Source organism: Odocoileus virginianus, chromosome 28 (genome assembly GCF_023699985.2).
Source record: "Odocoileus virginianus isolate 20LAN1187 ecotype Illinois chromosome 28, Ovbor_1.2, whole genome shotgun sequence".
Lineage (NCBI taxonomy): Eukaryota > Metazoa > Chordata > Mammalia > Artiodactyla > Cervidae > Odocoileus > Odocoileus virginianus.
In genome coordinates this window covers 34,935,976-34,960,420 of record NC_069701.1, presented here as the reverse complement: position 1 = coordinate 34,960,420, position 24,445 = coordinate 34,935,976, and the positions used below count along the sequence as shown (strand labels likewise).

The window sequence follows — 24,445 nt, the reverse complement described above, 5'->3', positions numbered from 1 at the left end:
TGGAATCTAGAATCGGTTGTGAATCCTTCTCCCAGGTCCCAGTGTCCCGGAGTCTGCTGTCCCCAGTCTTCCCCATGGCTTTTGCTTGCCAGAGTTTCCCCAAATAATTTGTTTTCTTCCTGTGATGTGGCTGTCAGCCCCTCTCTTTAGCCCCTCATGCTGGGTCCCAGAAGGCTCCGTGGGCCTCCCTAACGGTCCCGGCTTCCCTGGGGAGCAGGAGACCGTGCTGTCGGCTGGGCTGTGGCCGGGCGTCTGTCACTCGCACAGACTCTGCTGCAACCTGTACGGGGCATGTGTTTCTGCAGAGCGGGGATGACGAGGAGTACCAGCGCATCTACGCCACAAAGATCAAGCCTCGGCTGAAGTCAGAGGCCGGAGTGGAAGGGGACGCTGGGGAGACCCAGAGCCGTACCATCACGGTGACCAGGAGGGTCACGGCCTACACTGTGGATGTGACAAGCCGTGAAGGTGCCAAGGACATTGACATCAGCAGCCCAGAGTTCAAGATCAAGATCCCACGGCACGAATTGACCGAAATCTCCACTGTGGACGTGGAGACCCAGCCCGGGAAGACAGTGATCAGACTGCCCTCGGGCTCAGGGGCTGGGTCTCCCACCACAGGCTCCACCGTGGACATCCGAGCAGGGTCCATTTCCACTGCAGGCCCAGAGTTGCCAGGGGCTGGCCACTCGAAGGTCCAGGTCACCGTGCCTGGGGTAAAGGTGGGAAGCCCGGGGGTCAGTGTCAATGCAAAGGGCTTGGACTTGGGTAGCAAAGGAGGGATCCAGGTCCCAGGGGTGGATGTTTTGTCCTCTCTTGGGGGCGGGGCAGTAGAGGGGCAGGGCCCATCTCTTGATGGGAAAATTAAATTTCCCACCATGAAGGTGCCAAAATTTGGTGTCTCAATAGGGCCTGAGGGCCAGGCCCCCGAGGCGGGGTTGAGCGTTTCCCCCCCTGAACTCTCTGTGGGGCACAAAGGTGGCAAGCCAGGTTTGACTATTGGTGGAAGCATCCAGACCCCTCAGCTCGAAGTTAGTGCCCCCTCTGCCAATATTGAGGGGCTTGAGGGGAAGTTGAAGGGCCCCCAGATCACTGGACCATCCCTTGAGGGTGGCCTAAGCCTGAAAGGTGCCAAGCCACAGGGGAGTTTAGGAGTGGACATCTCTGTGCCCCAAATTGAGGGCAGCGTCTCTGGCTCCAGGGTAGAAGTTCAAGCTCCTAACATTGACATTCATGGGCCTGGGGGCAAAGTGAATGTGCCCAAGGTGAAGGCCCCTCAGTTCTCTGTATCAGGTTCTAAGGGAGACAGGCCTGGCATTGATGTGACACTACCCACAGGTGAAGTGACGCTTCCTGGGGTCTCTGGGAATGTCGACCTGCCTGAGGTTGCTTCTGGGGGTCTGGAAGGGAAGTTGAAGGGTCCTAAAATCAAGGCTCCTGAAATGATTATTCAGAAACCTAAAATCTCCATGCAGGATGTGGATCTGAGCCTTGGGTCCTCGAAACTGAAAGGAGACATTAAGGTTTCTGCTCCTGGGGTGCAAGGTGATGTTAAAGGCCCTCAAGTGGCAGTTAAAGGTGCCAAAGTAGACATAGAGACACCCAGCCTAGAGGGAACCATTACTGGCCCCAAACTTAGTGGTCCTTCTGGGAAAGCAGGAACCTGCAGTATCTCTATGGCAGACGTGGACTTGAATGTGGCTGCACCAAAAGTGAAAGGGGGTGTTGATGTTACGCTTCCAAAAGTAGAGGGGAAAGTCAGTGTCCCTGAAGTTGATGTCAAAGGCCCCAAAGTGGATGTGAGTGCCCCAGATGTGGAAGTTCATGGTCCGGACTGGAATCTGAAAATGCCCAAGATGAAAATGCCCAAGTTCAGCACTCCAGGAGTCAAAGGGGAAGGGCCAGATGTAGATGTGAGTCTCCCCAAAGGTGATGTCAGTATTTCAGGGCCCAAGGTTCATGTGGATGCCCCAAATGTCAATATCGGGGGCCTGGCAGGCAACCTTAAAGGCCCTGATGTTCAGCTGCCTGAAGTGAGTGTCAAGACACCAAAGCTGTCCATGCCTGATGTGGATTTGCATGTGAAAGGCCCCAAAGTAAAAGGAGAGTATGATGTAACAGCGCCAAAACTTGAAGGAGAGCTGAAAGGCCCCAAAGTGGACATCGATGTCCCAGATGTGGATATCCAGGGCCCAGACTGGCACCTGAAGATGCCCAAGATGAAAATGCCCAAGTTCACTGTTCCAGGGTTCAAAGCTGAGGGCCCTGAAGTCAATGTAAACCTGCCTAAGCCTGATGTGGACATTTCTGGGCCCAAGGTAGATGTTAGTGCTCCAGATGTGAGTATTGAGGGACCAGAGGGGAAATTGAAAGGACCCAAGTTTAAGATGCCTGAGATGAATATCAAAGCACCAAAGATTTCCATACCAGATGTGGACTTACACTTGAAAGGCCCTAGTGTAAAAGGAGAATATGATGTCACAGTGCCAAAGGTTGAAGGTGAGATTAAAGTTCCTGATGTTGAACTTAAGAGTGCCAAAGTGGACATTGATGCTCCAGATGTGGATGTTCATGGCCCAGACTGGCACCTGAAGATGCCCAAGATGAAAATGCCCAAGTTCAGTATGCCTGGCTTCAAAGGAGAGGGCCCGGAAGTGGATGTGAACCTGCCCAAGACTGACATTGACATTGCTGGACCCAAGGTGGATGTTGAAGGTCCAGATGTGAATATTGAAGGACCTGAAGGAAAGCTAAAGGGTCCCAAGTTTAAGATGCCAGAGATGAACATCAAGGCCCCCAAGATCTCCATGCCTGATGTAGATTTGCACATGAAAGGTCCCAAGGTGAAGGGAGAATATGATGTTACAGTGCCAAAGCTGGAAGGGGACCTGAAGGGGCCCAAAGTAGACCTCAGTGCACCAGATGTTGAAGTTCACGGTCCCGACTGGAATCTGAAGATGCCAAAGATGAAGATGCCCAAATTCACCATGCCCAGCCTTAAAGGAGAGGGCCCAGAATTGGATGTGAATCTGCCCAAGGCGGATCTCGACATTTCTGCACCAAAGGTAGATATTAGTGCTCCAGATCTGAGCCTTGAAGGGCCAGAAGGAAAGTTGAAAGGCCCCAAGTTTAAGATGCCTGAGATGCACTTCAGAGCTCCTAAGATGACCCTGCCAGATGTTGACATGGATCTTAAAGGACCCAAAATGAAAGGCAGTCTTGATGTGTCTGCACCAAAAATAGAAGGTGAGATGAAAGCTCCAGAGGTGGACATCAAAGGCCCCAAATTAGATGTTAAAGCACCAGATGTGGAAGTTCAGGGTGCGGACTGGAGTCTGAAGATGCCCAAGATGAAAATGCCTAAATTCAGCATGCCCAGCTTCAAAGGCCAGGGCCCAGATGTGGATGTGAACCTGCCTAAGGCTGACATTGATGTCTCTGGGCCAAAGGTGGACATTGAAGCCCCAAATGTGAGCCTTGAGGGGCCTGAAGGAGAACTCAAGGGTCCTAAGTTTAAGATGCCTGAGATGCACATCAAGGCCCCCAAGATCTCAATGCCTGATGTGGACTTAAACTTGAAAGGCCCCAAAGTCAAAGGGGATGTGGATGTGTCTGTGCCAAAGATAGAAGGTGAAATGAAAGTGCCAGATGTGGACATCAAAGGCCCCAAAGTGGATGTTGCTGTCCCAGATGTGGACGTTCAAGGCCCAGACTGGCACCTGAAGATGCCCAAGATGAAAATGCCCAAGTTCAGCATGCCTGGCTTCAAAGGAGAGGGCCCTGAGGTGGATGTGAATCTGCCTAAAGCCGATATTGACATTTCAGGACCCAAGGTGGACATTGAAGCCCCAGATGTGAGTCTTGAGGGGCCAGAAGGAAAGCTCAAGGGTCCTAAGTTCAAGATGCCCGAGATGCACTTCAAGGCCCCCAAGATCTCTATGCCTGATGTGGACTTAAACTTGAAAGGCCCTAAAGTCAAAGGGGATATGGATGTGTCTGTGCCAAAGATAGAAGGTGAAATGAAAGTGCCAGATGTGGACATCAAAGGCCCCAAAGTGGACGTTGATGTACCAGATGTGGACGTTCAAGGCCCTGACTGGCACCTGAAGATGCCCAAGATGAAAATGCCCAAGTTCAGCATGCCTGGCTTCAAAGGAGAGGGCCCTGATGTGGATGTGAATCTGCCTAAAGCTGATATTGACATTTCAGGACCCAAGGTGGATATTGAAGCCCCAGATGTGAGTCTTGAGGGGCCAGAAGGAAAGCTCAAGGGTCCTAAGTTCAAGATGCCCGAGATGCACTTCAAGGCCCCCAAGATCTCAATGCCTGATGTGGACTTAAACTTGAAAGGCCCTAAAGTCAAAGGGGATGTGGATGTGTCTGCCCCCAAGATAGAAGGTGAAATGAAAGTGCCAGATGTGGACATCAAAGGCCCCAGAGTGGATGTTGATGTCCCTGATGTGGACGTTCAAGGCCCTGACTGGCACCTGAAGATGCCTAAGATGAAAATGCCTAAATTTAGTGTGCCTGGCTTCAAAGGAGAGGGCCCTGAGGTGGATGTGAACTTGCCCAAGGCTGATATTGACATCTCTGGACCCAAGGTGGACATTGAAGCCCCAGATGTGAGTCTCGAGGGGCCAGAAGGAAAGCTCAAGGGTCCTAAGTTTAAGATGCCTGAGATGCATTTCAAAACTCCAAAGATCTCCATGCCTGACATTGATTTAAACCTCAAGGGCCCCAAGGTGAAAGGGGATGTGGATGTTTCTCTGCCCAAAGTTGAAGGGGATCTGAAAGGGCCAGATGTGGACATCAAAGGCCCCAAAGTGGATGTTGATGTCCCAGATGTGGATGTTCAAGGCCCTGACTGGCACCTGAAGATGCCCAAGATAAAAATGCCCAAGTTCAGCATGCCTGGCTTCAAAGGAGAGGGCCCAGAAGTGGATGTGAATCTGCCCAAGGGTGACATAGATATCTCAGGACCGAAGGTGGATGTTGAAGTTCCAGATGTGAACATTGAAGGTCCCAATGCAAAAGTAAAAGGTCCTAAATTTAAATTGCCAGAAATGAATATAAAGCCTCAGAAGATATCCATGCCAGATGTTAGTTTGCATTTGAAAGGCCCTAAAGTGAAAGGAGATTATGATGTTACAGTTCCAAAAGTAGAAGGAGAGATTAAAGCCCCTGATGTTGACATCAAAGGTCCAAAAGTGGACATTAATGCACCAGATACAGGAGTTCATGGTCCAGACTGGCACCTGAAGATGCCCAAGGTGAAAATGCCCAAGTTCAGCATGCCTGGCTTCAAAGGAGAGGGCCCAGAAGTGGATGTGAACTTGCCCAAGGCTGACATTGACATCTCAGGACCCAAGGTGGACATTGATGCCCCAGATGTAAATATTGAAGGTCCGGAGGGGAAACTAAAGGGTCCCAAATTCAAGATGCCAAGCATGCACATACAGACGCACAAAATCTCTATGCCTGATGTTGGACTTAATCTGAAATCCCCTAAACTTAAGTCTGATGTAGATGTTTCTCTTCCTAAAGTGGAAGGAGACTTGAAAGGTCCTGGAATTGATGTGAAAGCCCCGAAAATGGACGTGGATGTTGGTGATATAGATATTGAATGTCCAGAAGGAAAGCTTAAGGGGCCCAAGTTTAAGATGCCTGAGATGCACTTCAAGGCTCCCAAGATCTCCATGCCTGATGTGGACTTAAACTTGAAAGGCCCCAAAGTTAAAGGGGATGTGGATGTGTCTGTGCCCAAGATAGAAGGTGAAATGAAAGTGCCAGATGTGGACATCAAAGGCCCCAAAGTGGACATTGATGTCCCAGATGTGGATGTGCAAGGCCCTGACTGGCACCTGAAGATGCCCAAGGTGAAAATGCCCAAGTTCAGCATGCCTGGCTTCAAAGGAGAGGGCCCCGAGGTGGATGTGAACCTGCCTAAAGCTGATATTGACATCTCTGGACCCAAGGTGGACATTGAAGCCCCAGATGTGAGTCTCGAGGGGCCAGAAGGAAAATTGAAAGGCTCTAAATTTAAGATGCCTAAGTTGAATATCAAAGCTCCCAAGATCTCCATGCCAGATGTGGACTTAAACTTGAAGGGACCCAAACTGAAAGGAGAGATGGATGTTTCTGTGCCAGATCTAGAAGGTGATCTCAAAGGTCCACAAGTTGACATCAAAGGTCCCAGTGTGGATGTGGAAGTGCCTGATGTTGAACTGGAGTGTCCTGAAGCAAAGTTGAAAGGCCCTAAGTTTAAGATGCCTGAGATGCACTTCAAGACCCCCAAGATCTCCATGCCTGATGTGGACTTACACTTGAAAGGCCCCAAAGTCAAAGGGGATGTGGATGTATCTGTGCCAAAATTGGAGGGAGATTTGAAAGGCCCCAGTGTGGATGTGGAGGTGCCTGATGTTGATCTGGAGTGTCCTGATGCAAAGTTGAAAGGCCCTAAGTTTAAAATGCCTGAGATGCATTTCAAAGCCCCCAAGATCTCCATGCCTGATGTGGACTTAAACTTGAAAGGCCCCAAAGTCAAAGGGGATGTGGATGTGTCTGTGCCCAAGATAGAAGGTGAAATAAAAGTGCCAGATGTAGACATCAAAGGCCCCAAAGTGGACATTGATGTTCCAGACGTGGATGTCCAGGGCCCAGACTGGCACCTGAAGATGCCCAAGATGAAAATGCCTAAATTCAGCATGCCAGGCTTCAAAGGCCAGGGCCCAGATGTGGACGTGAACATGCCCAAGGCTGACATTGATGTCTCTGGACCAAAGGTGGACATTGAAGCCCCAGATGTGAGTCTTGAGGGGCCAGAAGGAAAGCTCAAGGGTCCTAAGTTCAAGATGCCTGAGATGCACTTCAAAGCCCCCAAGATCTCAATGCCTGATGTGGACTTAAACTTGAAAGGCTCCAAAGTTAAAGGGGATATGGATGTGTCTGTGCCAAAGATAGAAGGTGAAATGAAAGTGCCAGATGTGGACATCAAAGGCCCCAAAGTGGACGTTGATGTCCCGGATGTGGACGTCCAAGGCCCAGACTGGCACCTGAAGATGCCCAAGATGAAAATGCCCAAGTTCAGCATGCCTGGCTTCAAAGGAGAGGGCCCTGAGGTGGATGTGAATCTGCCTAAAGCCGATATTGACATTTCAGGACCCAAGGTGGACATTGAAGCCCCAGATGTGAGTCTTGAGGGGCCAGAAGGAAAGCTCAAGGGTCCTAAGTTCAAGATGCCTGAGATGCACTTCAAAGCCCCCAAGATCTCCATGCCTGATGTGGACTTAAACTTGAAAGGCCCCAAAGTCAAAGGGGATGTGGATGTGTCTGTGCCCAAGATAGAAGGTGAAATGAAAGTGCCAGATGTGGACATCAAAGGCCCCAAAGTGGATGTTGATGTCCCAGATGTGGACGTTCAAGGCCCTGACTGGCACCTGAAGATGCCCAAGATGAAAATGCCCAAGTTCAGCATGCCAGGCTTCAAAGGCCAGGGCCCAGATGTGGACGTGAACCTGCCTAAGGCTGACATCGATGTCTCTGGACCCCAGGTGGACATTGAAGCCCCAGATGTGAGTCTTGAGGGGCCAGAAGGAAAGCTCAAGGGTCCTAAGTTCAAGATGCCCGAGATGCACTTCAAGGCCCCCAAGATCTCTATGCCTGATGTGGACTTAAATTTGAAAGGCCCTAAAGTCAAAGGGGATGTGGATGTGTCTGTCCCCAAGATAGAAGGTGAAATGAAAGTGCCAGATGTGGACATCAAAGGCCCCAAAGTGGACATTGATGTCCCAGATGTGGATGTTCAAGGCCCTGACTGGCACCTGAAGATGCCCAAGATGAAAATGCCCAAGTTCAGCATGCCTGGCTTCAAAGGAGAGGGCCCTGAGGTGGATGTGAAATTGGCCAAGGCTGACATTGACATCTCTGGACCCAAGATGGACATTGAAGGCCCAGATGTTAACCTTGAAGGACCAGAAGGAAAGTTGAAAGGTCCTAAGTTCAAGATGCCAGAGATGAACATCAAAGCCCCAAAGATCTCCATGCCTGACTTCGATTTACACCTGAAAGGCCCTAAGGTGAAAGGAGATGTGGATGTTTCTCTGCCTAAGGTGGAAGGTGACCTAAAGGCCCCTGAAGTTGACATCAAAGGCCCCAAAGTGGACATCGATGTCCCAGATGTGGACGTTCAAGGCCCTGACTGGCACCTGAAGATGCCTAAGATGAAAATGCCTAAGTTCAGCATGCCTGGCTTCAAAGGAGAGGGCCCAGAAGTGGATGTGAACCTTCCTAAAGCTGACATTGATATCTCAAAACCCAAGGTGGATATTGAAGGCCCTGATGTGAGCCTTGAAGGTCCTGAAGGGAAGCTCAAGGGTTCTAAGTTCAAGATGCCAGAGATGAACATCAAAGCCCCGAAGATCTCCATGCCTGACTTTGATTTACACCTGAAAGGCCCTAAGGTGAAAGGAGATGTGGATGTTTCTCTGCCTAAAGTAGAAGGTGACCTAAAGGCTCCTGATGTGGACATCAAAGGCCCCAAAGTGGACATTGATGTCCCAGATGTGGATGTTCACGGCCCAGACTGGCACCTGAAGATGCCCAAGATGAAAATGCCCAAGTTCAGCATGCCTGGCTTCAAAGGAGAGGGCCCGGAAGTGGATGTGAACTTGCCCAAGGCCGACATTGATGTCTCGGGACCCAAAGTGGACATTGAAGGCCCTGATGTTCATCTTGAAGGACCAGAAGGAAAGTGGAAAAGCCCAAAGTTTAAAATGCCTGAAATGCATTTTAAAACTCCAAAGATATCCATGCCAGATATTGATCTTAATCTGACCGGTCCAAAGATAAAAGGAGATGTGGATGCCACATGCCCCAAGGTAGAAGGAGATTTTAAAGGACCTGAAATTGACCTGAAAGGCCCCAAAGTAGACATTGATGTTCCTGATGTGGATGTTCAAGGCCCTGACTGGCACCTGAAGATGCCTAAGATGAAACTGCCCAAGTTCAGCATGCCTGGCTTCAAAGGAGAGGGCCCAGAAGTGGATGTGAACCTGCCCAAGGCTGACATTGATGTGTCAGCACCCAAGGTGGACATTGAAGGCCCTGATGTTAACCTTGAAGGACCAGAAGGAAAGTTGAAAGGTCCTAAGTTCAAGATGCCAGAGATGAACATCTCAGCCCCCAAGATCTCTATGCCTGACTTTGATTTACACCTGAAAGGTCCCAAGGTGAAAGGAGATGTGGATGTTTCTCTGCCTAAGGTGGAAGGTGACTTAAAGGCCCCTGAAGTTGACATCAAAGGCCCCAAAGTGGATGTTGCTGTCCCAGATGTGGATGTTCATGGCCCAGACTGGCACCTGAAGATGCCCAAGATGAAAATGCCCAAGTTCAGTATGCCTGGCTTCAAAGGAGAGGGTCCAGAAGTGGATGTGAACCTGCCTAAAGCTGACATTGATATCTCAGGACCCAAGGTGGACATTGAAGGCCCAGATGTGAGTCTTGAAGGTCCTGAAGGGAAGCTCAAGGGTCCTAAGTTCAAGATGCCAGAGATGAACATCAAAGCCCCCAAGATCTCCATGCCTGACATTGATCTTAACCTGAAGGGCCCCAAAGTGAAGGGAGATGTGGATGTGTCTTTACCAAAAGTGGAAGGTGAGATTAAAGTTCCTGAAGTGGATATTAAAGGCCCGAAAGTGGACATTGATGTCCCAGATGTGGATGTTCATGGCCCTGACTGGCACCTGAAGATGCCCAAGATAAAAATGCCCAAGATGAGCATGCCTGGCTTTAAAGGAGAGGGCCCAGAAGTGGATGTGAACCTGCCCAAGGCTGATATAGATGTCTCCGGGCCCAAGGTGGACATTGATGTTCCAGATGTGAACATTGAAGGTCCAGATGCGAAACTGAAGGGTCCCAAGTTCAAGATGCCAGAAATGAATATCAAATCTCCTAAGATCTCCATGCCAGATCTGGACCTTAATCTTAAAGGCCCTAAAGTGAAAGGAGAGGTGGATGTTGCACTTCCAAATGTAGAAGGTGATTTGAAAGGGCCTTCTCTTGACATCAAAGGGCCGAAGATAGATGTAGATGCACCTGATATTGACATTCATGGCCCAGAAGGCAAATTAAAAGGTCCAAAGCTGAAGATGCCTGACATGCATGTAAACATGCCCAAGATCTCCATGCCAGAAATTGACCTGAATTTGAAGGGCTCAAAACTTAAGGGAGATGTTGATGTTTCTGGGCCCAAATTGGAAGGTGACATTAAAACTCCCAAGTTGGATGTAAAGGGCCCAGAAGTGGACATTTCAGGTCCTAAGCTCAATATTGAAGGCAAGTCAAAGAAGTCACGTTTTAAGCTTCCCAAATTTAATTTTTCGGGCTCCAAAGTTCAGACACCTGAGGTAGATGTCAAGGTCAAAAAGCCAGATCTTGATGTAACAGGTCCAAAAGTTGACATTAATGCTCCTGATGTTGAGGTCCAAGGAAAAGTGAAAGGACCCAAGTTCAAAATGCCTTTCCTAAGTATTTCATCTCCTAAAGTGTCTATGCCTGATGTGGAGTTAAATCTGAAAGGTCCTAAAGTCAAAGGAGACTTAGATGTTGCAGGTCCTAATTTAGAAGGTGATCTTAAAGGACCCAAAGTGGATATTAAGGCACCAGAAATTCACCTGGATGCACCTGATGTGGATGTTCATGGTCCAGACTGGAATTTGAAAATGCCCAAGATGAAAATGCCCAAGTTCAGTGTGCCTGGGTTAAAAGCAGAAGGACCAGATATGGCTGTGGATCTGCCAAAAGGAGACATCAACATAGAGGGTCCCAAAATGGACATTGAGGGCCCAGAAGTAAATGTGGAAGGTCTAGATGGAGGCTTAAAAGGCCCCAAATTCAAGATGCCTGACATAAATATCAAAGCTCCCAAGATCTCCATGCCTGACATTGATTTAAACTTGAAGGGCCCCACGGTGAAAGGTGATGTGGATGTTTCTCTGCCCAAAGTTGAAGGTGACCTCAAGGGCCCTGAAGTTGACATCAAGGGCCCGAAAGTGGACATTGATGTCCCAGATGTGGACGTTCATGGCCCAGACTGGCACCTGAAGATGCCCAAGGTGAAAATGCCCAAGTTCAGCATGCCTGGCTTCAAAGGAGAGGGCCCAGAAGTGGATGTGAACCTGCCCAAGGCCGACATAGATGTCTCCGGACCCAAGGTGGACATTGATGTTCCAGATGTGAATATTGAAGGTCCAGATGCAAAACTGAAAGGTCCCAAATTCAAGATGCCAGAGATGAACATCAAAGCTCCCAAGATCTCCATGCCTGACATTGACTTTAATCTGAAGGGCCCCAAACTGAAGGGTGATGTGGATGTATCTTTGCCAAAAGTAGAAGGTGACCTCAAGGGTCCTGAGGTGGACATCAAGGGCCCAAAAGTAGATATTGAAACTCCTGATATTAACATTGAAGGTTCAGAGGGGAAATTGAAGGGACCCAAATTCAAGATGCCAGAGATGCACCTAAAGGCTCCCAAGATCTCCATGCCTGATATTGACTTAAACCTGAAAGGACCCAAAGTAAAGGGGGATCTGGATATTTCTCTGCCTAAGGTGGAAGGTGACCTCAAGGGCCCTGAAGTTGACATCAAAGGCCCGAAAGTGGACATTGATGCTCCAGATGTGGATGTTCAAGGCCCAGACTGGCACCTGAAGATGCCCAAGATAAAAATGCCCAAGATCAGCATGCCTGGCTTCAAAGGAGAGGGCCCAGAAGTGGATGTGAACCTGCCCAAGGCTGACATTGATGTGTCAGCACCCAAAGTGGACATTGAAGGCCCTGATGTTAACCTTGAAGGACCAGATGGAAAGTTAAAAGGTCCTAAGTTCAAGATGCCAGAGATGAACATCAAAGCCCCGAAGATCTCTATGCCTGACTTCGATTTACACCTGAAAGGCCCTAAGGTGAAAGGAGATGTGGATGTTTCCCTGCCTAAGGTGGAAGGTGACCTAAAGGCCCCTGAAGTTGACATCAAAGGCCCCAAAGTGGACATCGATGTCCCAGATGTGGATGTTCAAGGCCCAGACTGGCACCTGAAGATGCCCAAGATAAAAATGCCCAAGATTAGCATGCCTGGCTTCAAAGGAGAGGGCCCGGAAGTGGATGCGAACCTGCCTAAAGCTGACATTGACATATCAGGTCCCAAGGTGGACATAGACACTCCCGACATCGACATTCATGGTCCAGAAGGAAAACTGAAGGGTCCCAAGTTTAAAATGCCTGACCTGCACCTCAAGGCACCCAAGATCTCCATGCCTGAAGTTGACCTGAATCTGAAGGGCCCCAAGGTAAAGGGTGACATGGACGTTTCTCTGCCCAAAGTTGAAGGTGACCTCAAGGGCCCTGAAGTTGACATCAAAGGCCCGAAAGTGGACATTGATGTCCCAGATGTGGACGTTCATGGCCCAGACTGGCACCTGAAGATGCCCAAGGTGAAAATGCCCAAGTTCAGCATGCCTGGCTTCAAAGGAGAGGGCCCAGAAGTGGACGTGAACCTGCCCAAAGCTGACATAGATGTCTCAGGACCCAAGGTGGACATTGATGTTCCAGATGTGAACATTGAAGGTCCAGATGCAAAACTGAAGGGTCCCAAATTCAAGATGCCAGAGATGAACATCAAAGCTCCCAAGATCTCCATGCCTGACATTGACTTAAATCTGAAAGGACCCAAAGTAAAGGGAGATGTGGACATTTCTCTGCCTAAGGTGGAAGGTGACCTCAAGGGCCCTGAAGTTGACATCAAGGGCCCCAAAGTGGACATTGATGTTCCAGATGTGGATGTTCATGGCCCAGACTGGCACCTAAAGATGCCCAAGGTGAAAATGCCCAAGTTCAGCATGCCTGGCTTCAAAGGAGAGGGCCCAGAAGTGGATGTGAACCTGCCCAAAGCTGACATAGATGTCTCAGGACCCAGGGTGGACATTGATGTTCCAGATGTGAACATTGAAGGTCCAGATGCAAAACTGAAGAGTCCCAAGTTCAAAATGCCAGAGATGAACATCAAAGCTCCAAAGATCTCCATGCCTGACCTTGACTTCAACCTTAAGGGCCCCAAAATGAAGGGTGATGTTGATATCTCTCTGCCCAAAGTTGAGGGTGATCTCAAGGCCCCTGATGTGGACATCAAAGGCCCCAAACTGGATATTGACGCTCCTGATATTAGTATTGAAGGCCCAGAAGGAAAACTGAAGGGGCCTAAATTTAAGATGCCAGAGATGCACATTAAAGCCCCAAAGATCTCCATGCCTGACTTTGACCTAAATCTGAAAGGGCCAAAGGTAAAGGGTGATGTGGACCTTTCACTACCTAAGGTAGAAGGTGATCTGAAAGGGCCAGAGGTGGACATTGAAGGCCCTGAAGGGAAGCTCAAAGGACCCAAATTTAAGATGCCTGATGTCCACTTCAAAACCCCACAAATCTCCATGAGTGACATTGATTTGAACTTGAAAGGGCCTAAGATAAAAGGAGATTTGGATACTTCCATCCCTAAATTGGAAGGAGATCTGAAAGGCCCAAAAGTAGATGTTAAAGGCCCTACGCTGGACATAGATACTCCCGACATTGACATTCATGGTCCAGAAGGAAAACTGAAGGGTCCCAAGTTTAAAATGCCTGACCTGCACCTCAAGGCACCCAAGATCTCCATGCCTGAAGTTGACCTGAATCTGAAGGGCCCCAAGGTAAAGGGTGACATGGACGTTTCTCTGCCCAAAGTTGAAGGTGACCTCAAGGGCCCTGAAGTTGACATCAAAGGCCCGAAAGTGGACATTGATGTCCCAGATGTGGACGTTCATGGCCCAGACTGGCACCTGAAGATGCCCAAGGTGAAAATGCCCAAGTTCAGCATGCCTGGCTTCAAAGGAGAGGGCCCAGAAGTGGACGTGAACCTGCCCAAAGCTGACATTGATGTCTCCGGACCCAAGGTGGACATTGATGTTCCAGATGTGAACATTGAAGGTCCAGATGCAAAACTGAAGGGTCCCAAATTCAAGATGCCAGAGATGAACATCAAAGCTCCCAAGATCTCCATGCCTGACATTGACTTAAATCTGAAAGGACCCAAAGTAAAGGGAGATGTGGACATTTCTCTGCCTAAGGTGGAAGGTGACCTCAAGGGCCCTGAAGTTGACATCAAGGGCCCCAAAGTGGACATTGATGTTCCAGATGTGGACGTTCATGGCCCAGACTGGCACCTAAAGATGCCCAAGGTGAAAATGCCCAAGTTCAGCATGCCTGGCTTCAAAGGAGAGGGCCCAGAAGTGGATGTGAACCTGCCCAAGGCCGACATAGATGTCTCAGGACCCAAGGTGGACATTGATGTTCCAGATGTGAACATTGAAGGTCCAGATGCAAAACTGAAGGGCCCCAAGTTCAAAATGCCAGAGATAAACATCAAAACTCCCAAGATCTCCATGCCTGATGTTGACCTGGATTTGAAAGGATCCTTAGGCAAGGGTGATTTTGATGTGTCTGTTCCTAAGATTGAAGGGACTTTCAAAGGCCCAGAAGTAGACCTTAAAGGTCCATGTCTGGATGTTGAAGGCCCTGATGCCAAACTCAGTGGCCCACGTTTGAAGATGCCATCACTAGATGTATCTGCTCCTAAAGTAACTGCTCCTGACATTGATTTGCATCTCAAGACACCCAAAATTGGAATTTCTGGTCCCAAATTAGAAGGTGGTGAACTGGACCTCAAGGGACCCAAAGTTGATTTAGAAGCTCCAAGCTTAGATGTACACGTGGAGAGCCCAGATGTTAACATTGAAGGGCCAGATGTAAAAATTCCCAAATTTAAGAAACCCAAGTTTGGGTTTGGGGCAAAAAGCCCTAAAGCTGACTTCAAGTCACCTACACTTGATGTGACTGTTCCTGAGGCAGAGCTGAACGTTGAAGCTCCTGAAATTAGTGTTGGTGGCAAGGGCAAGAAAAGTAAGTTTAAAATGCCGAAAATTCACATGAGTGGGCCTAAAATGAAGGCCAAGAAGCAAGGATTTGATTTGAATGCTCCTGGGGGTGAAATTGATGCCAGTCTCAAGTCTCCTGACATAGACGTCAATGTTGCGGGGCCGGATGCCTCACTGAAAGTTGATGTGAAATCTCCCAAGACCAAGAAACCTATGTTTGGGAAAATGTACTTCCCAGATGTAGAATTTGACATTAAATCATCTAAATTTAAAGCTGAGGCATCTCTCCCTAGCCCCAAAATGGGGGGTGAAATCCAGGCGCCTGATCTGGATATTTCTTCACCAGGGATTAATGTGGAAGGTCCTGACATCAAGCTGAAGGCTCCCAAGATCAAGGCGCCAGGTGTTGATGTCTCAGGGCCAAAGATAGAGGGCGACTTGAAAGGCCCCAGGGTGCAGGCAAACCTGGACGCACCTGACATCAACATTGAAGGCCCAGATGCTAAAGTCAAAGCACCATCATTTGGCATTTCTGCCCCTCAAGTATCCATCCCTGATGTGAATGTTAGCTTGAAAGGACCAAAGATAAAGGGTGATGTCCCCAGTATGGGACTAGAAGGACCAGATGTAGATCTGCAAGGTCCGGAATCAAAAATTAAGTTCCCTAAGTTTGCGATGCCCAAGATCGGCATCCCTGGTGTGAAAGCAGATGGTGGGGGAGCTGAGGTCCAGCTGCCCTCTCTTGAAGGTGGCTTGAGCACAGCAGATGTCAAGCTTGAAGGGCCTGACGTGTCTCTCAAGGGGCCAAAAGTAGACTTGCCATCAGTGAGCCTCTCTACGCCAAAAATCTCTGGACCTGACCTTGACCTGAACTTGAAAGGACCAAGTTTGAAGGGAGACCTGGATGTATCTGTTCCCAGCATGAAGGTGCATGCCCCCGGGCTTGACCTCAGAGGTGTCGGCGGAAAGGTGAAGGTAGAAGGTGATGGTGTGAAGGTGCCTGGAATCGATGCTACAGCAGCACTTGACATTGGTGTGCCGGATGTGACCCTGAAAGGACCAAGCCTGCAGGGTGACCTGGCCGTCTCTGGTGACATCAAGTGTCCCTCGGTATCAGTAGGTGCTCCTGATCTAAGCTTGGAGGCACCTGAGGGTGGTATTAAACTTCCCAAGATGAAGCTGCCCCAGTTTGGCATCTCCACTCCAGGGTCTGACATGGACATCAATGTCAAGGGGCCACAGGTGACTGGAGAACTCAAGGGGCCTGGCATGGACATGAACCTCGGAGGCCTAAACCTGAAAGGGCCTCAGCTCTCTGGCCCTCAAATCTCAGCGCCAGATGTGGACTTGAACTTGGAAGGACCAAAAATAAAAGGCAGCCTTGGGGCCAGTGGTGAGATGAAAGGCCCCATGGTTGGTGTTCCGGGCATCAGTGTTCAAGGCTTGGAAGGAAACCTCCAAACGCCTGGAGTGAAGTCATCTGGATGTGATGTGGTGCTGCCAGGTATGAACGTGAAACTCCCAACCGGGCAGATTTCTGGTCCTGAAATCAAAGGTGACCTGAAAGGTTCAGGGATAGGTTTCCGTGGAGCTGCTCCCGACATTGGCGTGAAAGGGCCTTCATTGAACGTGGCATCTCCTGAGTCAGATTTTGGTGTCAGCTTGAAGGGCCCGAAAATCAAAGGAGGCGTGGATGTTTCAGGAGGTGTCAGTGCCCCAGATATCAGCCTGGGTGAAGGGCACATGAGTGTCAAAGCTTCCAGCGGGGAGTGGAAAGGACCCCAGGTCTCCTCTGCTCTCAACCTGGATGCACCTAAGTTTGCTGGAGGACTTCATTTCTCAGGACCAAAGGTAGAAGGAGGTGTCAAAGGAGGCCAGGTTGGACTTCAGGGTCCTGGACTGAGCGTGTCTGGGCCTCAAGGTCACTTGGAAAGCGGATCTGGAAAAGTAACATTCCCCAAGATGAAGATCCCCAAGTTCACCTTCTCTGGCCGGGAGCTGGTGGGCAGAGAAGTGGGAGTGGATATTAACTTCCCTAAAGCAGAGGCCAGTGTCCAGTCTGGAGCCGGAGAGGGCGAGTGGGAAGAATCTGACGTAAAACTTAAAAAGTCCAAAATCAAGATGCCCAAGTTCACCTTCTCCAAACCTAAAGGGAAAGCTGGCATCACCGGCTCACCAGAAGCGTCTGTTTCGGGGTCCAAAGGTGACCTGAAGAGCTCCAAGGCCAGCTTGGGTTCCCTGGAAGGCGAGGCCGAGGTCGACACGTCTTCACCCAAAGGCAAATTCTCCTTATTCAAAAGCAAGAAGCCAAGCCACCGCTCAAATTCCTTCAGTGATGAAAGGGAGCACTCTGCCCCTACCACCCCCACGGGGACTTTGGAGTTTGATGGCGGGGAGGTGGTGCTGGAAGGCGGGAAAGTCAAAGGGAAACATGGCAAGCTGAAATTTGGTACCTTTGGTGGATTGGGGTCAAAGAGCAAAGGTCATTATGAGGTGACCGGGAGCGATGATGAGGCAGGCAAGTTACAGGGGAGTGGAGTGTCCTCGTCCTCTAAGAAGTCCCGACTGTCGTCGTCTTCTAGCAACGACAGTGGGACTAAGGTTGGCATCCAGCTTCCCGAGGTGGAGCTGACAGTTTCCACAAAGAAAGAGTAGCCGCCTCTGTGTGTGTACATATCTGTATAGAACTCCATCAGCCTTGGGTGTGTTTGTATATAAACTCCAAAGAGAAACACGCCAACAGCCTCAGCAACGATGCAAAGATCTGGCCTCTGCCAGGGGCAAGTGCTGAAAAGCCAGCCGCCTTTTGGCTCCTCCCGGAGCTTTACAGATAGATTCCAAGTTCTTCGTCCAGCCCACGTGCAAAATCAGCAGTATTTGCCTTCAGATTTCAGTTTTTTTGTTTTGTTTTGTTTTCTTTTTTTGCATTGAATGCTGAGAGCTCCTGTTTACTAAGCCAGCTTTTGTGTTTATTATCTTCATTTTTACTGAACATTGTTAGTGTTGGGGTCATGGAAACCCACTTTTTTCATTGTAATGACTTTTGGGGGCTTTTGTTAGTAAGGGTGGGGTGGGGCAGAAGGCAGTAGAGGGGGGCCAGGCCTTTATTTCTCCTACAATTGGGCCTACTCGAACAGCAAACACCCAAAGATGGCTGAGAGGAGCCGGCCGGCGGTCCGTGTGGGTGTTTCTAGAACTGGGTATCATTGCTTTTTGTTTCCCCAGGGGTGGCGGTCAGTCCCAGCCTGTTAGGTGCTCATGGGGGAGAGGGAATTAGAATCTCTTTGTAAATCAGGCCACCTACTCGCTCCACACGAGGGCCTTCCATTCTCTGTGTTGTAAGAGAAATGTTTTCTTCGTGATCGCCATGTTCCTGATATTAGTTCTGATTTCCTTTAACAAATGTTATTGTGATTAAGAAAATTTCCAGCACTTTAATGGCAAATTAATTGAGAATGTAAGAAAATTGATGCTGTCAAGGGCAAATAAAGCTGTTTATTAACCCGGATATCCTTTGCCTTTGCATTCTGTGTTGACAGGATGAGGCCTGGGGAGGCTGCAGGCCCAGTACTGACAGGTCAGACTGGGTCCACTTTGTGGCGTTGCTGGTTTGCATTAGTGGGTAGTGGGAGGGATTCTTTGCTTCTCGATTCTCACAATGAGGCTGATTGCACTACCGCTGAGAAGTTGAGAGAGGCTGGGCATGTTGGCAGCCCAAACCTCAGGACCTTCCCGCCAATTTGGCATCCTCAGATAGGAATATACCGTACAAAAGTGATTCGGACATGAATGGATAAAAAGCCCTGTTAGAGTGACAGGAAAGGATCTGGCTGTGGGTCACAGGCCCACCCCCTGTTCCTGATGTGGCTGCTAGTTTGCTGACTGGCCTCATTACCTGCCATCCTGGGCCACAGTGTTCTCTCATTTGAAATAAGGGTGTTGATCTCATGTCATATATCCTCATGATTCCTTCTAGGCCATGTGAGGGCTACACTTTATGAAAAAAATCTTCTGACAAAAGGTCCCCCCCTCCTTTTCTTTTTGGTTATGCCATGCAGCATTGTGGGATCTTAGTCCCCTGACCAGGGATCAGATCCGTGCCTGCTACACTGGGAGCACGGAGTCTTAACCACTGGGCCACCGGGGAAATCCAAAAGGCCCCTTTTCATTTCTAGTTCTGTGGACAATACGTGGTGGGTGGGGGAGCCTCCTAGAAACTGGTCCCTGACGTCCGTCATTGCTGGGCAGAGGGTGGTGCCTTCTTAGACCGAAATGGTCTAACCAAGCTTAGCCCCCTGGCCCTGTCTCAGAGTTGCCATCTTTCTGCCAGCGGAAGGAAGCTCTGTTCTTCTCTGGTCACCCTCAGAATGGAGATGCCAGCTCCCACCCCTCCCACCCTCTCCAGAGCCAGTTTGTGGGTCTCTGTGCAGAGCAGTGGGGTCTCCTGCCCAGAGAGAACTCTACTTGCCCTCGCTTGGATTGCAAACGGGCCTTGACCAGCTTCACCCATTCACACCTCAGCCAGTAGAGTCTGTGTCCTTGGGGTGGGGGGGTTTGGAGCTCAAGGGTGAGTCTAGGTTTTGGAAAGGATAGGTAATAAGGGAGGCACTTGATTGCCTGTGGCTTTTAAATTTTTTATTTTTTTAATTTAAGTATTGCCAATTAACAATGTTGTGTTACTTTCAAGCGTACAGCAAAGTGATACGGTTATATACATATATTCTTCAGATTTCTTTCCCTTATAGGTTACTACAAAATGTTGAGTACTATCCCTCAGGTTCTTATTGGTGATCTATTTTACATGTAATAGTGTACATCTGTCCATCTCAAACTCCTAATTTATCCCTCCCCTCCATGGCTTTTTTAAAGCTGCTTTAGTGAAGTGGGCAAGAGTTTCCTCACCTGTTAAAACAGGGATAGCATCCACAGGACCAGAGTCTGTTCAGGTATTTGGGATGTCTGCAATGCAGGGGCACCACCTTTAAGTCTGTAGCTTTTGTGTCACAGCTGTGTTTGTTTATTGGGAGCACGAGGGTGGGCATGGAGTCCTAGAGAGGCAGGTGTGAGCCCTTGCAGACACTGAAAAGTTAGAGCGTGCACACCCACCTACATGCATTTGTCTTCTCACTGGGTCTGGGCATCCCACAAGTGCTCTTCTTATAACCACAGCTCAAAGCCCAATTCTCAGTCCTTCCTCCATTCTCAAGCTGACACGGGTGTGGGGGTGGGACAGAATGTGCATGCTGCCTGAGATACGTGGCTCTTGTGTTTGGAGGGAGGTGAAGTGGGTGACAGTGGGGTGTCCTTGTGTACACAGCCAGGGGGATGCTCACTGGGATGCTGGAAAGATCTCCCAGGCAGAACTAAGCAGGCTGTCCAATAATATAACAATTAAAAAGAAAAAAAAATATTTTTTTACTTGAGGAAGGGGTGATCTTCAAGGTGGCCCTCATTGTCCATTCATTCCACGAGTAGTTTTTGAGCATTACGTGGTTAGATGCTGTCCCAGCCCCACCTGGTTTCAGAATCCTCTGCCGACCTCTGCAGACCTAATGCTGTGATGGATGTGGGACACTGGTCTGCTCTGAACACTGGAAATATACTCACTTGTAATCGAGGCTTCTACCAGGGATGATATGGGTGATGATGATGGGGCCTGGACTTTCAGGGCGAGATCTTATTGGCTGGGACAGTCAGGGGTGGTGGGTCAGATGGGTGATGAACATGGCAATGGGCCAATCAAAGGTGAGAAACTTCTCAGCCACCCTCCTCCCACATCAGGCCCAGGGTGGAGGCAGTGGTGGCCCCAGGATGGGGTCCGTTCCCTCTGCAGTGAACATGACCACAGATGAGGGGGCATGTAGGAGGTGCCAGGGGCTGGAGAAGCATGTGGGGGGCCCATCCCAGCGGACTTTTCTTGGCTTGTCCTGCCTCACCACTCCGAGTTCCCCCTTCACTCTGTTCTTCTCACCTTCCCACCATTTACCCCTGCCCTCTCTCAGTCCCTGATGGGGATGGCCCGAGGTATTCCCCAAAGTCCTTCGGGGCCCAGATCCAGGAGGTTTTAACACTCTGCAGTCCCAGTGCCGGCATTTGAGGCCAAGGAGTGGCCTCGGGAGACCTGGACGGGGCGGGCCTGGGCTCCTCAGGGTCCTTGGTTGGAGCTCCAGGGCTGAGTCACAGCCCAGGGCCTGCAGCCTGTCAGTGCGCCTGGCTTTGGGCAGTGTGACTGTGGATGTGGCTCCGGGGACACTTGGAAAGTTCACTTATTTTGAAACGCATCCTGTGCTCACAAAAGGCAACAAATATTTTTTGGTCACTCAAACTCACTTCTGTATGTGTCAGGGTCCCTCCTGGAAATGTAGTTCAAGATAGTTCAGCCACAGAGACTTTAATGGGGGCTCTTTATGCAGTAGTGGGCCAGGACCAAGAAGCCAACAAGGGCTGTGAGACCCCCAGGGCCAGCAGGAGGCTGGTGTTACCCCTGGACCTGAAGGGGCCTGGGAAGAGATGGTGTTCCTGGAATCCAGCCATGCAGGACCACAGCATCTGCCAGAACTGCCTGCCATGAGAAGCAGGAAGAAACACCCTGAGTTTTCCCCCTGCTGGTTGCTCGTGCTGGAGGGCAAATGAGCCTAGGTGTTACAGGTAGAGCTATCAGCCTCCTGGAGGCACAGAGCAAGGCAGAGACGCAGGGAGAAAGAATCTGAGAGTGGAGGGCCAGATAGAGAACAACCAGAACAATGTCTTCATCTTCATTTTTCTGTTGGGCAAGTTTGACTTTCTATACATTGAGATTTCTTTGAATAGCCACAATTATGTGGGATACATCTAAGATATGATCATAAAATACTATGACCATTTTTGTTTTAAGCACACACAGTTATACTAGGGAGACACTGCACTTAAACTTGTGTGAAAATTTTGATGTTAAGAATGTTTTAGTCCTCTCTCTTTAGGAACTGCTCTCAACATCACTTGTACCTTTGAAAAATTCCAGTTTCCTTGGAGAAGTACAGATCTTCCTCTCTTGAGGGCTGCAAATAGCCAAAGGGCCTGGAAGATACTCCAGGGCTCCTAGAACAGAATCCTGAAAAGAACACTGGACCTGGGAGTCAGTGGGATTCTCCATGACCCTGAAGAAATGAAGGCCCCCTGCTTTGAGCCTCGGTTTCCTTATTTGTAACGTGGATAAGGCATATATTCTCTAAGGCCCTTGCCAGTTCCAAGAGTCTCTGATCTTTATAGAAGCAAGGCTGGTTAATTACGTGGATAGGGCTGTTTGGGGTCAAAAGCAAGGCATGATTATAACGTAGTGCAACCAGTTTCCCCACATAAATTGTCTCCAATGTTTTGAGCAACAGCTATGTTGAAATACTGCTATGTTCCCAGTGTCCCAAAGCCAAAGTACTGCATCCCCAAGACTCTGCATGTCGCTGGCACACGTGTCTCATTTCTTGAGTCCCTTCTTAGCTCTCTGGCATCACGCTTCAGCTGTGATGTGAGAGGTGCAGCTAAGCATGTGAATGATTTTTTTAAAAAATGGATTTATTCACTTTAAACCTATACAGAAATTGCAAGAATGACACAGTGAATATCCATATAACTGAGACTTGCCTGGCCGTCCAGTGGTTAAGATTCTAGGCTTCCACTGCAGGGGGCATGGGTTCATTTCCTGGTTGGGGGAACTAAAGATCCCACATGCCATGGTGCAGCCACACACACACACAAATATATCCATATAACTTTCACTTAATGTCCCAGTTTCACCTTGTTGGTTTTAATCTCTCTCTCTTTAGATGTTATAATTATCATTGTATTTGCTGACTCATTTGAAAGTGAATTACAAACACCATGACCCTTGACTCCTAAGCCCTTCAGCATGTATGGACATTCTCTTACATAATGGTATCAGAGCCCAATTTAGGAAACTTAGTATTGCTACTATTATCTGACATATTGCCCATGTTTAAATTTTGCCAGTTGCCTCAGTGATTACAATTTCTTTCCAGCAATGAATATTTTCCCATTGAAGCCTCAACCACCCGTGATCCCACGTGACATATAATTGCCATGGTCTCTTTAGTTTCTTCGACCTGGAAAGAATTCCTCCTCCTCTTTTCATTGTCATTTGGACACTGATTTTCGAAGTGTAAGGGGCCAGTTTTTTTGCAGAAATGTCCCCAGTGTGGGTTTGTCTGAGGACATTTCTTCACGCTTTGGTTCAGGTTTTGCCTTCTGGGGCAGAGAGCGCACAGAAGGGGAGTAAGGTCACCGTTCAGGACCCTCAGGACTCGGGTCCCTTGATGAAGGAGGAGATTGCCTAGTTTCTCCATTGTAACAGTACCGTGCTTTTTTCCCCCTTTGGAATTAACAAGTAAACCCAAGTTTTCAACAAAGAAGTCCAAGTTTGGGCAAGTTTATTTTGCAAGTACACTTGAAAGAGCTGGTGGCCTGCACGCCTCAGCCTTGGCGGGCTCTCCGGCTGGGGTTTGGAAACTGGAGTTCTGGCTTCGGGCTCCGCAGCACAGAGCAGCTCTCTGTCCGTCCTCCCAAGGACAAAGAATTCGGTGCATGAATGCTTGCCATGGGGTGGGAATGCCAGAGTGTTTACCAGTCTCTGGAATGGCCGGGTGTCAGGCATTTGATTCCCAGGACTGACTGATCCCAGCAGAGGCGCTGCCCTGCATGGGCACATGTGTGGGGAACATTCTGCTGAGCACGGTGGTTTCAGTTCCCTTTAAACCCTCTGTTGTTTTCCGCCACAAACTTGAGGCCCGGCCTTCATGGAAAAACTTGCCAGCAGTGAGGCCAAGGATGAGAAAGGGTTAAGGATGAAAAGACCTTCTCTAGGGACAGGGCCTGTTGGCCCACAAAGTGCCCGTCTCCTGAGATTTCATGCTGGCTTCTCCCTGTGTTTAGTCGCTTCAGCCATGACTCTTTGCGACCCCATGGACTGCAGCCCACCAGGCTCCTCTGTCCATGCGGATTCTCCAGGCAAGAATACTGGAGCAGGTTGCCATACCCTCTTCCAGGGGATCTTCCCAACCCAGGGATCAAACCCAGGTCTCTTGCATTGCAGGCAGATTTTTTACCATCTGAGATACCAGGGAAGTCCCCTAGCCCCCGGCAAGAAGGCTACAGAAAGGTGAGGTTCAGAGAAGTGAAGTAATCTGTCTCACCTCTTACAGCTGGAAAAGGTGACTCTCTCTAGGTCAATCTAGGCTTCCTGATTTAAAAAAAAATAAAATAAAACTCTTCCCCCTTTCCTGTGATGCCATTGCTGCTTCTGTCAGGAAGTTGGGAATTAATTTTTTTTCTGAGGAGGTTTTAGGAAATGACAGCTGTCTTTCAAAATTTGTAGGGTCTTGACTTTTTCAGAACTGAAATGTGTGTGCTAAGTTGCTTCAGGGCTATTCTTTGTGACCCCATGGACTGCAGCCCGCCAGGCACCTCTGTCCACGGGATTTCCCAGGCAGGAATACAAG

General features: G+C 49.2%; 1 protein-coding gene across 3 annotated transcripts in view; it reads left to right on the top strand.

The window, feature by feature from the left end:
• Window positions 1–24,445, top strand: part of AHNAK (AHNAK nucleoprotein) — a 94,628-nt gene that overhangs the window by 11,740 nt on the left and 58,443 nt on the right. Inside the window, exon 5 of one of the 3 annotated variants that reach the window (XM_020916904.2) lies at window positions 306–18,465. The exons of the other annotated variants lie outside the window; for them this stretch is intronic. Within the exon in view, the coding sequence (XP_020772563.2) occupies window positions 306–17,612 (17,307 nt within the window). The 3' untranslated portion in view covers window positions 17,613–18,465. Of the gene's footprint in view, window positions 1–305; window positions 18,466–24,445 lie in introns of those variants that run through there. 3 annotated transcript variants of the gene reach the window in all.